This window comes from Bombus affinis, chromosome 7, assembly GCF_024516045.1.
Source record: "Bombus affinis isolate iyBomAffi1 chromosome 7, iyBomAffi1.2, whole genome shotgun sequence".
Classification (NCBI taxonomy): domain Eukaryota; kingdom Metazoa; phylum Arthropoda; class Insecta; order Hymenoptera; family Apidae; genus Bombus; species Bombus affinis.
This window is the reverse complement of record NC_066350.1, coordinates 3,821,894-3,838,488: the sequence shown is the minus strand read 5'-3', so window position 1 is coordinate 3,838,488 and position 16,595 is coordinate 3,821,894. Positions and strand designations below refer to the sequence as shown.

The 16,595-nt window shown below is 29.7% G+C and overlaps 4 protein-coding genes and 1 long non-coding RNA gene across 6 annotated transcripts; 3 read left to right on the top strand and 2 right to left on the bottom strand.

Moving 5' to 3' along the window:
- The first annotated feature begins 95 nt into the window (after positions 1 to 95).
- LOC126918511 (uncharacterized) lies at positions 96 to 1,895 on the top strand. Its single transcript, XR_007711352.1, has 3 exons — positions 96 to 690; positions 1,485 to 1,577; positions 1,664 to 1,895. It is a non-coding gene; the product is annotated as an uncharacterized LOC126918511 (long non-coding RNA).
- A 3,133-nt stretch (positions 1,896 to 5,028) lies between these two features.
- LOC126918493 (uncharacterized) lies at positions 5,029 to 6,428 on the top strand. 2 transcript variants are annotated; one of them, XM_050726435.1, is made up of 4 exons: positions 5,029 to 5,201; positions 5,780 to 5,968; positions 6,050 to 6,211; positions 6,282 to 6,428. In XM_050726435.1, the coding sequence occupies exons 1-4, from the start codon at positions 5,130 to 5,132 to the stop codon at positions 6,381 to 6,383; spliced, it is 525 nt and encodes a 174-aa protein (XP_050582392.1). In that variant the 5' UTR covers positions 5,029 to 5,129; the 3' UTR covers positions 6,384 to 6,428. The 2 variants fall into 2 exon arrangements, with proteins under 2 accessions (XP_050582392.1, XP_050582393.1); XM_050726436.1 differs by having other exon boundaries at positions 5,087 to 5,287.
- LOC126918486 (polycomb protein EED-like) lies at positions 6,422 to 8,116 on the top strand. The gene is made up of 2 exons (XM_050726421.1): positions 6,422 to 6,710; positions 6,771 to 8,116. Exons 1-2 carry the CDS (start codon positions 6,422 to 6,424, stop codon positions 7,703 to 7,705), a joined length of 1,224 nt encoding a protein of 407 aa, XP_050582378.1. The 3' UTR covers positions 7,706 to 8,116.
- A 603-nt stretch (positions 8,117 to 8,719) lies between these two features.
- Positions 8,720 to 9,728, bottom strand: LOC126918494 (probable prefoldin subunit 2). The gene is made up of 3 exons (XM_050726437.1): positions 9,502 to 9,728; positions 9,152 to 9,275; positions 8,720 to 9,045 (listed from the first exon to the last, which is right to left on the bottom strand). The coding sequence occupies exons 1-3, from the start codon at positions 9,645 to 9,647 to the stop codon at positions 8,851 to 8,853; spliced, it is 465 nt and encodes a 154-aa protein (XP_050582394.1). The 5' UTR covers positions 9,648 to 9,728; the 3' UTR covers positions 8,720 to 8,850.
- A 1,968-nt stretch (positions 9,729 to 11,696) lies between these two features.
- On the bottom strand, positions 11,697 to 16,544 carry LOC126918484 (vang-like protein 1). The gene is made up of 4 exons (XM_050726414.1): positions 16,010 to 16,544; positions 15,333 to 15,924; positions 15,107 to 15,265; positions 11,697 to 15,024 (listed from the first exon to the last, which is right to left on the bottom strand). The coding sequence occupies exons 1-4, from the start codon at positions 16,138 to 16,140 to the stop codon at positions 14,188 to 14,190; spliced, it is 1,719 nt and encodes a 572-aa protein (XP_050582371.1). The 5' UTR covers positions 16,141 to 16,544; the 3' UTR covers positions 11,697 to 14,187.
- Between the last annotated feature and the right edge of the window lie 51 nt (positions 16,545 to 16,595).

Below are 16,595 nucleotides of genomic sequence, written 5' to 3'. Positions count from 1 at the left end.
TTTTCTGTCTCAAATCTCAATTGTACCCGCTGGCCACGTGACCACATACCCGTAATTGTGTCATCTGACAACCCTGTTCCATTTTATTGCTTAAACTCGAATCACTAAAAGTGATTAAGTACTTCTTTGATCATTTATTAAAATTTTTGTACGATTGAAAAAATATATAATAATAATAATGTTAAAATCAATAAGTAGGATCCGGAATGATATGGTGTAGAACATAATATAGTTTTTAAAATAATAAAAAAAAATATAAACATTAAAGCAAGTAAATAAAACAAATACATACGAATATACATAATATTCATATACATACAATACATATAAAACAAAAAAAATCATCTACGATCTTGAGAAAGAACACAATATTTAAGAGATATTAAAATTGCTGAGAATATTGAATTAAATACAATACGTTTCATCAAGTTTTAAAATAATCTATCTTATATTTATTCATTACGAAATAATATTAGTTATGTCAACTTCTCGCTCTTTACAAGAAGATTACGAACACTGCGAAATCTCGAATGAGTTGGCTGTCTCAAGGAAGAAATTTTCTCTCTAGTTATATGTGCATTCCATTACAGCTGAGTATACAGCTTAGACTTTGCATCTTATGGGATTTTGAATCACCCTCTGCGATTTACAACGATGAGTGTAAGAATTATATTCAATTCAACTAATAAGGTTGGTAAAGTTATAGACGAGCGTAATAAGATTAACAGGAGTAAAAATCTGCTGTAAAGATACTGCTCTAGTCACAAGAACTATACAATGAAATAAGTTCTTGTAGCGTAAAACCACAGCGAATATAACTCGTTTGTGGTAGAACTAAATACAATAGATTCTTGTCTATTCTAGCGTCAGAAAGGAAATGAAAGTGCTCACGTCCGTAGTTCTAGTTGTTTCACAGTATAGGCGCTGCACCATGCGGTCAAGTGCTAATGTTAACTAAAATTAGCATATACAAAAACCTATAAAGTTAGGGATCAGCCCTGTTTGGTTGCAATTTATCATATATAGAATCTATGTATTTAAGCTTAAAGTTAGGGATGTGACCTGTTTGGTTGCACACTAGCATAGACAAGAATCTATAAAGTTCCAAGCTACAAGAACCTATTTAATTCTACGGTTGTACGGAAAAGTTTATATCTACTTTTCTATCCGAGATAGACAAGTATGAGAATGACAAAATCACGCATTAATGAAAGTTATTGTAAACTACCTAAGAAAAATAAATTAATTGTTTACTATATTTTTTTAGAGAAGAAAAGAGAATATTTCATTCCAAATGATAATGAATCAGTGGAATGATGCGATAATTTTAATATATTTTTTATACACAATATTGTTTTAGATTTAACATTATATTTATTTCCGTCGCGATAATGTTTTTGTTATAATAAAATGAAAATATCAATTTTTTAGCATTAAATTGGTGAGCAATGAATAATATTTCTGACAAAATGTATGTATCTCAGGTATATTTATAGAAAGGATAAAAATAAAAAACCAGTTGGCCATAGGACAAGATATAAGGACATGGAGACATAATGACTAATTTGTGCAACCATGTAACTAATCACGCTTTCTATCTATCTTACTTTCATTACTGACTCCAATTTATTAATTCTATGAATATTGTTTTTGTTAAAATTAGGAGGATTATATTAAGATGAACATTTCACATTATATTGAAAGCAGACGACACTTCTCATATGGTATTTAGCGAAAGAATGACAAAAAAATAGAAGAAGGATTGTGAAAGATAAAATAAAAATACGGAATTTTTTAACGAAAATTTAAAATAAAAAAATTGTCTTAAAAAATATGGGAAATTATGTCAACATTGGTAGCGAAAATTCCACTTCAGAAGAAAATCGAAAATTTTTATGAAATATGGTATAGGAAATGATATGGGATAGGAATAGTACAAAATATCAGAATATAATAATTTATTAACAAAAAACAACGAAAATAAACAATATATTTACAAATATTAGATATACCTAATATGTATGTATGTCTCTATGTCAATAGACCGTTCTATAAAGGAAAACTATCCAAAATGTTTATAAATTTGTTATAAAAATGTGTATAAATTTGTGCCTTCGAAGAAATCTCAACTGCTCTTCGCCCTTCCTTTTAACTCTTGAGACTTACACCCTTCTTTCTTTATGTCTTCTCGGGCACGAATCTTCTTCACTTTTAACGGAAGGCTCTCCTCGAATGCTGTCCTTCGAATGCTCCTAGAATCATTGAAGAAATTGATTCTTCAGAAACTGTAGAATTCGAAACACGATTGTTTTGTAGGATGACTTCATAGTGATCGTTTTGTTCTATCTTACGAATAAGAGAGTTTCGGCAGTTAGCAGGAAATCACATTCTCGCCTTTTGCGACGAAGCGTTCTCTTCTCGGACGAAGATGTCGGGATTCATCCTCTTTTTTCCAATTCATTTTCCTCTTCCCGTACGAATATATATATACTACTATGCATCTAATAGAAATAAAACCAGGAAAGTAAGACGTGTTTTTTCCAAAAATATTCAATAATATTTATTCTAGAATTCTAGAATAGCAGAGTACGATTATATACGAAGTTGGCGTGAAATTATTAAAATTTACTTTTTACAAGGATAAAATGACAGTGAAGCTAAGATAAATTTAGAAGTCAGTATATCGGTGTAACATACAGGCTTACTACTTAATTCGGAACCCGCGTTTATAAGACATTGACAATGACAATAGTGTAACATGTACGCTTACTATTAAAATCAAATATTGCAAGCCATCTATGAGCTGTCGATCGATCTAATTGATGTCTGTGTGAGGTGTCCTGTTGTATCTCAACTGTTTAACTTGTTCCTTATTGTTACACTCAACATATTCACAGCAAAACGGTCCAAAATCAGGTAATAATAATCAATTTATAGAAAGAAATCGTTAACAAATTTTAAAGTACGACGTAGTAAAGAATGTTTAATATGGTAAGGATAAAAATTTTTGAACTAAATAAAAAAAGGACTTCAATGTTTGTAAGAATGTAAACAATTTCATCATAATTTGCAATAACTGTGACACTGGTAAGGAAATCTGAAGTTCGAACACCTGAGTCGGCTGCCTGGCTTTCGTCAGCCTTGAATGTCGGAAGAGAAAGAGTGAACACTTGAAAGCGAAAAGGCTAAAAAGGAAGCACCCAGCAGACCTCACAAAGGATATAACCTAGCAAACGCGGGGATGGTACCCCGCTGAGGGTAGCCACTTACATGATAATATAACTGCTAAAAAGTTCGACCTAATGTCCAAAATGGACAAATTGTGAATATTAAGAAATAAATAAAAAAAAAACTTGAAAGCGTTATAAATTAAGCTCCCTCCTCCTCCATATGGTGTCATGGACCAACGACCCCGACGTTTTGCGACTGCGACGCCTGATTTTTTCGAGTATTTTTGATACAATCATGATATGGACGAACATCAAAGTAAAACCACGTGAGTTCAGCATTTCCGAATTTAGAGAACGTGCTGTGAACATGACTACCTTGAATTCGCTTCTAATATTTTTTTACAGTTTTGAATGCGGTTTTGAATAAAAATAAAATTATGTTGTAATTACATTTCAGATAAGATATCAGATAATTCAAGCTATCAGTTGTTAAAAAAAAAAATTGAGCTATATGTAGGAATAAAAGAATTCGCTTGCTCGCTTTGAAATTTCGAGGCGCGCAGAAACATGAAGTTGTCGGGCGAAAACCTGCGAGGTTTGCTTTTTCAACGATCGTTCTCTGCTTATTGTAACGTCTTTCATTTACGAAGAAGCTTTTTCTTTCTTATTTTTTTTAACGAATTATATCGTGCTTCGTGTCATTTTAATTACAAAAATATCACGGACATGTTGATGAAAGTTTCATTAAAAAATGGATCAATAATATAAAAGTTTTAATATAAAAATTTGCTCACCACTATCTCTGTAATCAGTAGTAGATATTCAATAAAGAAACGCTATGTAATTGTTTTATTGTAAATCCTAAGATATCATCAAAATGTTAAAATGCCCCTACTGTGAGTATATCTTAATTCACCTTCGTCTGCAGGCACAATTCTTTCTCAACTATTGTTGCGTTTTTTGATAATACAGGAAACATTCGATAATCATACAAAAATCGGGACCTAAGTGTTGTAATAATGGAAATGTAGAACCTTCCTATTTCTCGAAACTGAGGTCTTAAACGTATTAGATGTAGAAAATGACAATGAAAGTGAAAGAGAAAAACAGACTGATAATCAAAGCGATCCACAAATATTAAAGGCCCGTGATAAGATGAAATCTTTAACTTAAAAATCAAACATTTTTATTTTTTTATTTGTGATTAATGAAAACATATAACCTCATATGCAAAATAGTTGAATTCGTCTCAACAAACAGCGTACATACTAAGGAAAAAGAATACGTGGTTCCATGCAACGGTGAAAAAATATTCATGCCATACAATTACATATATGAAAAAATATACACGCCAAGTGCCAAAGATTAATTTCAAATTTAAATGATGTATGGAAAAATATTAAAATTAACATCATTTTACTGATTCATTATCATTTGGAACAGAATATTCTCTTTTCTTTTCTACAAAAAATACAGTAAACAATTAATTTCTCTTTCTTAAGAAATTTATAATTAGTTTCATTATTGCGTTATTTTATCATTCTCGTACTTGTCTATCTCGGATAGAAAATTAGATATGAACTTTTCTGTACAATCGTATAATTAAATAGGTAGCGTAGAACTCAAAATATTCTTGTCTATGCTGGTGTAAATCCCTAAACAGGTAAATCCCTAACTTTAAGCTTAAATACATAGATTCTTGTATATGATAAATTGCAACCAAACAGGGCAGATCCCTAACTTATAGGTTTTTGTATATGCTAACTTTAGTTAACCTCAGCTCTTCGCCGTATGGTGCAGCACTAGTCCGGGAACAACCAGATCTATAAGCGTGAGCACTCTCTGGCAGTAATAAAGTTAGTGAACTATAATGTACAAATGAGAGTGGAGGGACAAATTCGTGTCACGTGACACAAGCGACATTTAAGTTGTTGAATGGTGTAGAGGTAATATGACGTCATGTATTTCTCGAGAGTCGAAAGGGAAAGGAATTTGAGGAGAGAATTCTCCTGGCAACAGTGGCGGCAAGCGGTAAGACAGTTGGCAAAGATGGAAACATGGCGGGGGTACTCACTAATTGTGGTGTATCCCGAAATGATTGTCTAGTTTCTCTTTTGGTGCGTTTGTAATTCTTAAATGTAATTATTACACGTTTATTTTATTTTATAGAATTTTCCTAGAAGTTTTTTCAAATAATACATAACTATTATAATAGCTAAAAAAATAAAATATAAATATTATTTTATTGTAATTTCTTGTTATTTTAAGATATTATTTTTTTATTTATTAAGGAGTTTTTACTTTATATCTGTACATTTAGGGAGGAAAGAATATTTGAAAGAATTCAATTAATTTGCGTTTGTTTTCTACAAATATTTCATGCTGCTGTATTTATTTATGATATTTATGTAGTATTATTAATAAGATATATCAACAAATACAATATCTTAGTATTTTTATTAAATAATGTAATAATTTCTTACTACTTTTTATCACATTTCTGTCATCTTTTTGAAAAATAGTAAATATTCAGTTTAGTGAGGTTATGTTGAATTCTAAAAATGTTTGTTGATATGAAATAATATTTATAATGTAAAGAATAATTATAGGTTATAGGGCCAGCAGAATTATGTCACAAAGTTTCTGAAGGATTACGTGAAAGTGCGAAAGAAAGGAAGTGGCGTATTGTCGTACATCAGTGTGAACTTGTTGCTAAAATCATAGAATCGAGCTTAAGTCTTGGTATAGACTTCATTATTTTTGTTTTTGACTGGAGAACTACTCAATCTTTATCCGAAGTAAGTAAATATAAGTATATATGTCCAACAATTATAGTCTTTATGATATAATATTAATATCGAAGAAAATTAATTCTCAAGGTAGAAACAAATATAAGTCTCATAGATGAACATTATATCATTTCTGGAGCTGTATGCCTTGTAAATTGTAGAGGAATTTCAAATATTATGGGATTGACTTCCCACAAATCAGCAAAAATACGAGAGAAATACAATATTCGATTTTTATCTGCTAATGTTTTTGTAAGTTGTATATGTATATATTTCCTTTTGTAATTTATAATTATTCTGTTAATTTTTATATTCCTCTTAGAAACCACAAATTTGTGTTCAATTAAGTAATAGAATACTGAATTTAGTGGAAGCTATATTGGGCATAACAAGTGGAATTCCTACTACTGGTCTATTGATATAAAATTTTGTAAAACTTGTTCCTATATTATTAATATTAAAATGAAGAAAACAAATAGTAAAAATCAAGCATATGCTTCTAGTCAAGAAGACAGTGAAAATGATAGTGATGAAACTGAATGTAGTATTGGCAGCAATTCAACTGCTGGTACTCATCGCAGTGATACACCTACCCGCAGTGCTCGTTATAGAAGAAAAGGTCGGCGTAGAAGTAAAACAGCAAAATATAAACCATGTACAGACAAGCCTCTTTACAAATATTGCTGCAGTGTTAAAGAAGATCATGGACAGCCATTGTTTGGAGTACAATTTAATCATCATTTAAAAGAAGGTGAACCATTAATATTTGCTTCAGTAGGAAGCAATCGAGTAAGCATTTATGAATGTCCAGAAGGAGGAAATATCAGGTTACGTCAGTGTTATGCAGATCCTGATCCGGAAGAAAATTTTTACACTTGTACTTGGACTTATGATGATTCTGGGAAACCTTTATTAGCAGTTGCTGGATCACGTGGTGTTGTAAGAGTTATTAGTCCTGTAACTATGACTTGCATCAAACATTATATTGGACATGGTCATGCAATAAATGAATTAAAAATTCATCCTAGAGATCCAAACATATTACTTTCAGCATCAAAAGATCATGCTCTTAGATTATGGAATATAAAAACTGATGTATGCATAGCAATATTTGGTGGTGTTGAAGGTCATAGAGATGAAGTCTTAAGTGCTGACTTTGATATGAAAGGAGAACGTATTATTTCATGTGGCATGGATCATGCTCTAAAACTATGGTCATTGGATAAGGCAGATATGCAAGAAGCAATAAAGCAGTCTTACTATTGTAACCCTAGTCGTAATGGAAGACCTTTTGATTCGATACTTCAACACTTTCCAGATTTTACTACACGGGATGTTCATCGTAACTATGTTGATTGCGTTAAATGGTATGGTGACTTCATCTTAAGTAAATCTTGTGAAAATTGTATTGTTTGTTGGAAACCAGGACGCCTTGAAGATTCTCAATTACGCAGTGGAGAAACAAGCGCTACAGTTTTACATAGGTTTGAGTTTAAGGAATGTGATATATGGTTTATACGATTTTCAATGGATTTTTGCCAACGTACAATAGCTTTAGGAAATCAAGTGGGTAGAACATATGTGTGGGACTTAGAAGTTGATGAACCTGGTCAAGCACGCTGTTATTCACTGCAGCATCCGCGATGTACTGCACCTATACGTCAAACAAGTTTAAGCAGAGATGGTTCAGTTTTGTTATGTGTTTGTGATGATGCTACTGTATGGAGATGGAATCGTGAACATTAATATCTCCATAATATATACAATGGTGCCTTTTTATATTTACGTAACATACTGTAGTAGATGCTTATTACTGCCTTTATAATTACTATAATTAGTAAATTGTAAATTTATAACAGCGTATATTTATAAAGTAATTATAATTGCTCTATTCATAAGTAATTTATGAAAAATTAGAATTTAGATATTTATATATTTTATTACTAATTATAATACCCTCTTTATAAAAAAATGTGGAGCTAGTTTTTTATACGTGGAACTGTATCAAAAGGAATTTGAAGAATTACATTATGTTGTATTCATAGCAATTTTAGAAAGCTTTATATACCTCTATATGGCTCTAATTCTTCATACATAATATTTTGTGCACTAGTACAATTATTTCACAAAATAAAGTTATTTTGTACAAGTATTTAATTATTCCATTTTATAATTAAACTTTAATCTAAACCTACTTGTAACAATATTTCATTTGTGATAAAAAATTAATGCATTTTCTTATAAATAGTAAACAACAAAACATTTGATTAATAACAGAAATGACAATAATATAAAATCAAATATTTAAAAAATTTTCTCAATATTAAGGTAACTTCTAATTCTTTTTTATGATTAAAATAATTTCGTTTATAAACATAGAAAAGAAGAATCTGACAAGACCTCCATTCTCTCATATTTTTCGATATCCAACGACTAAATTTGAAATATAAGCACAAGCAGATGATCCCAAAAGTTTCGAGAATCCGAACAATACAAAAGTATTAAGATCTCATTCGATTTCGTCCGACCCTCGAAACTCAGGTTTCTCGTATAACTGCAACCCGTGATACAATCCTTATATTTTAAAATTTTTACTATAAATTTTAAATTTGCTTCAATTTACTATTCTTTAGGGACTGATTTCTACATTGATTTGATAATAATCCTATAATTGAATTGTAATAAAAAATGATGGCTATGGAAGACCAAAGCAATTATTTAAAGTTATATACTTTTTATCGATAAAGAAAAATCAAAAAATACATAATCATTAAAAAATTGAATATTTATATACTTCAAATACAATATTATCTTCAAAGATGTAATAAATAAGTGCCAAAATGTGATTTATATGTAAGCAGGAAATGTATCGTAAATAGAAAATTTTGATTTTATGAATAATTGCTTAATAGTGAATTAACAACTACAGCACTTCTTTTTGCTTCTTTGGAATCTTTGTCTTCACCTTGTCGTTGTTGCATATCCTGTTGTCCTCTAATTCTAATGTTGTGCTTCTCTTTGAATTCATTTATTTCGAGCCCTTTTTTTGTTAACTGATCATTTAGGGCATCTATGACTTTAATTAACTACAAATTTTCAATGTTGTATTGTATTTTTAATTGTATAAGAATAAAAAAATTATACATGCAAATTATTTGAACTAACAATGAACAAAAGTAAAACAATTCTAACCTGTTCTTTATTTGTTACCAATGCAGGCATTACATCCTCTACAGTACGTTCACATAAAACTCCTCCAGTCATTCGATAACATTTTCTTTTCGGGTCTATATTTTTCAATGTATCAATTACGATCCTAAAAAATGATAAGAGTATATCATTTAAGCAATAAAATGATAATGCATGCTATCTGAAAGAAGATACATTATAAATAAATTTATAACATTATTTCATTATGGAACTTTCATTAAAATTTCGTGACATGAAAGTTTATGTCAAGTTATTTTTGCTACCTATTCAAAATATTTAAAATATATTTATAGTAAGCAATAAAAATAAAGAATATAGGTTAGGAAACATACTTGTGTTCATTTAGTTCCATCTCCATTTCTGACAATTTATTGGCCATTGCTCTTTGTTCATTGCGAAGCATTTGAAATTCAGATAATATTTCTGTGGTAGTCTTCGTACCTTTTGAAGACTTTCCTGATTTTTTATCGCTAGCCATATTAGCAGCTCTATACTACTTCTTCATCCGTGAGATTCAGCAATTCAGCATGGATTCAGCGATGCTTTTGGCGCGTGACGTTTCTTAGTTAAGATCGATTTAAACATAAATATATCGATTAAATTTTTAAATTTGATACATTTGCAACAAAGTAATGTCAGAGGAAATGTTTATTACATTATTTTAAGTATATTCAAATTTTATATTGTACAAAAATAAATAAGTAATTAAAAATTCAATCTTACTATAATAAAGAAAATTGGCTTTTGATAAAAATGTTAACTTTTATCATATATATTATTTTATTCGAAACTATAAGAAATATTATACGTAAAGTATAGGAAATGAAGATTTTATTTATATCACGTATAGTGACGAGCAAAAGTGTAAACATACTCCGCTGATTTTATGTAAAAGGCGATACTACGACTAATTTTTCAGATGATTGATAAAGATTAGGTAACAGTAACTACAAGTTACGTCTGATTAACGAAATGTAATAGTTTATTTTCATTAACATTAGAAATATACAGAATATTTTATAATAATTGTGTTTTGAAACAATGTTTACAGTTTTGCACGTTTCGTCAGAAACGTTTATAATAGCATGTAAATGTCAGGGAAACGAAACTGTTAATAAGCACTGATTGTGCATTGTTTCGTAGTCAACTGTTCCACACCATTGTTAGATTACTTTTCAGTTTGATATGCTTAATCCAAGATGAAGCCACTTATTGAAGATAAAAAGAACAGTATTATTTGTTTGTGTGATAAAGGTTTGTCGTTGCGGCAAATTGCAGAGAAATGTGGTGTCAGTCATACGATAGTTGCAAGAATAAGAAAAAATGTTAGTGCACCAATTTCTTCACAAAACGGTAGACCACGACTTATATCGGATAGAGCAGCACGTAAAATTGCACACTGTATTCGGTCGTATAGTTACAAAACACCAAAAATTACTGCTTAGGAAATCAAATAAGTGCTAGCGAATGGACTATTCGTTGCTCTTTAAAGTGAATTGGTTTACGAGCGAAGGAGAAAGAAAGTAAATCAGCTCTTTCAGACAAAAATATTAAATTACGAAAACAATTTGTTGACATCTACAAAGAATAGACGACCGAAGATTGGAAAAGAGTTATATGGAATGACGAAACAAAAATTAATAGATTCAAATCCGACGGAAGGTCCTCGTATTGGACTTCATCCGAGAATAATGATTAACCAGGTGGTATAAAACAAACTATGAAGTTTGGAGGTGGCTCAATTATGTGTTAGGGTTGCTTTACTCACAGAGGTGTTGGTCCCTTAGTTGGAATCGAAGGTATAATGCGAAAAGAGCATTATTTGATCATTCTACAAAGTAATTTATCTTCTGTAGTTAATTCTATTGGATATAATGAACGTGAAGTAGTATTTCAACAAGACAGGGATTCTAAGCATACTGCAAAAATAGTTAAAACCTGGCTAGAAAATAAAAATTTTTCTGTGATGAAGTGGCCAGCACAAAGTCCGGATATGGATCCGATCGAAAATTTGTGGCGCATTTTGAAAAGAAAGCTGGCAAAATATAATAATACACCTTCAGGTGTTTATAAATTATGGGAAAGAACACAACAGGAATGGTACAATATTGAATCACAAATAATTAAAAATTTAATTAACAGTATGCCTCGTAGATTAAAAGCATTAAAAAAAAGTAAAGAAAAATGGATGAAATACTAGGTTGAAACCTTAATTCAATGAGTATAATTAAAATGCAAAACTGTAAACATGGTTTGAGATGTCTATTTTTGTAAAATGTTCTGTACATTATTACTGTTAATGAAAATGAACTATTACATTTCGTTAATCAGATGCAGCTTGTAGTTACTGTTATCTAATCTTTATCGATCATTTGAAAAATGAGTCGTATTATCGCTTTTTACATAAAATCAGATGAGTGTGTTTACACTTTTGCTCGTCACTGTATATATTTCATGTATTAGTTTAAACATATATTTTGCACATGAATTTTTTTGGATTAGATAGTTTAAAATTTATAAACAAAAATTAAGGTAATAATCAAATCTCTTTATTATCTTTTTTTACACTCTATTTGATAAAATTTCATTTTGTGCATTGTTTTTTTGCTATAAAATGTAGCAAAATTCTATAAAAGTAAATTATCCACATATTGCATTCTATACAGAAAGAGAGAAGAGCAATATAATACTATTTATACATAGAAAGTATATTTTGCTCACCAATTAATACATTCAAGCTCACAACATAAATAAAAAATCTCAGATAAAGCTACTTACATCATCATATATTTGTCAAAATGTTGCATTAGAAGAATTGTTATGTCTCTAGACATAAATATCCTTAACTTACTTAAATAATACAATTTATGAGCAGTGGCAAGTGACATACATTTCTTCTTGTTATTAAATGATGATATGTTATAAATAATTTTTTAGGCATATATAAATTTACTCATCATATCTCATACATTCATCATATCAAATTATTTCATTCTTTACTATCTAAATTTAGATATTAAATAGGAATGCAAAGAAAATGAGTATTATAACATTAAACCTTCTTTTGTATAACAAGTTTCATTATTATATTAATCACTTCATTATACATTCATGAGATGTATATACTTTATATACATATGTTAACGTGAATGTAAAGTATTACACATATTATTTACTGTACATGTATTCTAATAGCAAGCATAGTCTCAAACACAATATAATATTATCAGCCTTCCAAAATGAATATAGAATAATAACAGTTTAATGTAGAAGTTATGTAAAAGATATGCAAAAAATGTTAAAATTAATACATTCAATATTATTATATGTAAAAGATGTAAATAATGTAGGAATATAGTATTCAACAACAGTTATATGAGGAAGTTAATATTTGATCCTAGCAATCAAATATTAAAGTTATGTATTAAAATAATGAAATAAGTTTAAGCAGACATTTTACAACATATTTTCAGTATTTAATGAAAAATTATACGATATTTAAATTATATAAATATCTTATAATTCGTAATAGTTTCATTTGATTACATGTCTTTCACAAAATATAAAATTATAAATTTCTAAAAATGTTTTGTTCTGAAGTCTTATTTGATTATCACAACTGCAATCTTTCTATATTTGAGAATTTAAAATAATAAATTGTTAAAATTCTTTAAATTAATAATAATAAATTTAAATAAACTAAATATGACCACATTCTTAAATTTATAAAATTTTACTGTAATATATCCTATATTGTAAATGTATATATATAAAACATATCATAAGAAAAACTTAATTTACTTTAAGTCCTGGAAGATATTATACCTTTGAAGTAATAGATACGTATGTCACCTTACATATTATAAATGTATTTGTATGAATTGAACAGCACATTATACAAATATATTGCATGTAGGAATGTATTTCTTTTTCCCCAGAGTGTCTCATTTTAAACACTTCTCCTATCTATTGCAATAGTTGTTGTAATAAATTTCAATAAATAAATTTTCATTATACAAAAATTTATGAATGTTAAATATGTAATAAATAATGTATTAATTATAATACATTTTATAATACTTTTACATTAAAATAATTCTGCAAAATTCCTTAAGAAAGAAAATTTACTCGGGGGATATATATTCAAGATTTAGTTTTCCAATTACATGTATACTTACTGAAAAATAATTAAGAGGTTTTAATTACTGATATAAAATTACCCCAAAATATATTTATTTTACTAATATATAAGTAATAAAATGTAAAATAATGAAATAAATAAATATAAATGTGTTCACATCATAAAAATATGAATTTCTCTTATCTACAATTATAAATGGGAAAGTTATATTGTCCTTTTATTTTGCTATTATCTGCACTAAAGAAGATATGTAAATGTTAATGAGATGAACACTTCCTGTGATTCTGCATAAAAAACTATTTTATCATTTCCAAAACTTCATTCCCTTAAAAAAGCTATCTTTAAGTGTACTATCTTCTTGCATGATTCAACATCAATTTTTTTCTATAATTGTATTTAATTTCCAGTACTTAAATATGTATTATTGTGATTTTCTTCACTTATATACAGTAAAAAATTTCGCAATTTTAACTGTTTGAGTCCCAGAGGTCTCTGAGAAAACAGGGTCGAAAAATCTCGAACAGTGCAATAGCGCCTGTCTTAATCGATTACGAAGAGAAACAAGTGGCGTAATAGCGCTCGTTATATTTGTTATTTTTATGAAATACATCTATATCATTATATATGCGTATTATTAGTTTATAAATATTTCAAGTTTTGTTCAATAAAAATTACTGAGAAGATAACAATGAAATACAAAATATCGTCAGTCGTATGTAGCATTCAAATGTACTGGGACTTTTCAACACAAAATCTAAACAATGCGATCGCTCTGCTTGGGACTCAAACGGTTAATAAGTTTTGTTTCCATTAAAAATATCAGCATTTTAATGTAAATTATCTTAAAACGAAAAAAGCTATTGGTTTTATAATGTTACTAAACCGATGTTTCGGAATTTAATCTTAGTAAGAATTTATTAGATTTAGGATGTGCAAGCTGTTCTGTAAGGTGAAAATGAGGTAAATGATATACTGTACATAACAGAGCTACTTCACCTTGTCGTAACTGAAATTCGCAACCATTTGCGAGAGGTCGTGAAGGCAATTCTCCCTCACAGACTAAAGCCCAATGATGCGATCTTTTCTGTCGTTCTTTTTCATTTGAAAGAACAGGGCTGGTTATGAAAAAGGGTTCTAAAAATGCCCGCGGTGCTGCATCTTGAGCCAAACATCGTGCAAGTCGATTTAAGATAGACTCAACAGAATGACGCGGTTGTTGCCGCGTAACTCTTAAATATTTTTGCAAAGCTCTTGCCATAGATGGAAATACTGCTTGTGCAGCTTCCATGGGATCCATAGGACCAGGATTTGGAGTAGACTCAACTTCTGAATGCAAACGTTTTATATGTGCAAATGCTTCTTCAGCGGCAGTGATTAATCTTGCTCTACGTTTTCGTACTCTACGTTCATAATCATGTTCCTCATAAAAACGTTCATTGTGGCTGGAATCTCTACGACGAGTTTGAGTTGTTATGACTGCTCTATCACCACTACCTCCTCGTGACTGAATACTACCAGTTACTCCACCATCAACCTCATAAAATTTGAAGCTTGACTGTTTTCTACCAGATTTTGATACTGGGAGTCTTTCTAGATATGGATTATAAATAGGAAATTCTGTGTAATATCTTTCTAATACCCATACTGCTGCTCGCTGTATTGACAATTGTCCTATTGCATAAGATCGGGATTCACCATCTGGTGATCTTACAATCTTAAATATCAACATTATTATAAATACAATGTACTAAGAATAAATATAAAGAAGTAATTACACAAGAATAAAATGCACTTACTTTAAGATAAAAGATAGGCTGTTGATGGCGAATTTCAATTAGCAGTATAGCAATATAATGTATGAATAGTAGAGTATCTGCAAGAGTACCTGCATAATTTACTAAATTTTTATATTCTGTTATTTCACCATTAGCAGCAGTCTTAGCACTCTCAGTAACCTATAATTTATGATGATATAAAAATACTGTAGTTGAGGAGATCTTGAAAGTTAGTAAAATTATATACCTGAACAACATAAAATAACCAGTAAGTACAAATGCATAATGTAGTAAGAAGCAACACTCCCGCTCTGAATAAGAATATGCGCGGCATAGTAGCATTTTTTGAGCGTAAAAACACAGCCCAACTCCCAATACCTAATAGCACCAATTTAAAGGCTAAACCTAGTAATTGGCCTTTACATTCAGCATTACAAGATAATAACTGAAGCTTTTGTTGCATAGTTAAAACAGTTGTAGAATCAGGAAAAAATCCTAACTTAGGCAATATAACCATTGTTATAGGACTAAGAAAAGCACTTAATCCAAGCATCATTGCTATAACCGGACCCATAAATCGATTACAGGAACTAAATGATCCATCATTCTCATTTGGCCAATGGCTCACATCTTCAGTTGATTCTGATCTATCGGAAGTATTTCCAGTGACAGCTGTAGTATTTTCACCCCAGTTTTCATCTTGAGGTAAAATTTGTACTTCTATAACTTCTTGACCCAAATTATCAACACTATCTCCTCTTACATTAACAGTTGTTTGAAAAGGCGCCATTTCTGTGGAATCTAAATTGTGTCTTTCTTTCTTTTGACTACGAGTTGTCCTTTAAAAAAATGTTTATATTAACAAAAAGGTTATAAAAAGAAGCCTTTAACTAAGTTATATTTTCTTTTAATTAACTAAAGTACCTGGTACTTCTATGTGAATGTTGCCTGTGATGAGATTTAGAACTATGAGTACGATGATGTTTTTGAGAAGTTCTGCTATGATGGCTATGGCTATGCTCGCTAGCCCCCGATTTTACACTCTCCGTCTCCATTCCCCGGCAAAGGCTAGCGCCCTGCTGTTACCCCATAAGAGCATACCCTCTTCCACTCGTGACCGAACACCAAGCACATGTACTTACGTAAATGTATTAAACGTAAAATTAAAATTTTATCGAATTATAAAATAGTATGATATGAACAACGAAGCATTTTTCAAGCTTGAAATTTTTTGCTGCTTCGACATTTTAAAACAAAGAATACATTTCTTTTACATATGATATTAGTTCCATTAAAAATTATTATAATAAAGTTATTTATTTAGTGCAGGATTCTGTTAAAGTACTAAAAAACAGACGCCGACACGCCTAACGTTTATTATTCTGACCCCCCTCTAACTTGTCTTGTTACCACATTCCGGAATAATTGTCAGGGAAAAAACAGCATGAATTCCTAGGGATGTTATATAAAGAAATAAATTGTATTAAATTTTTATTAAAGTAATATATAT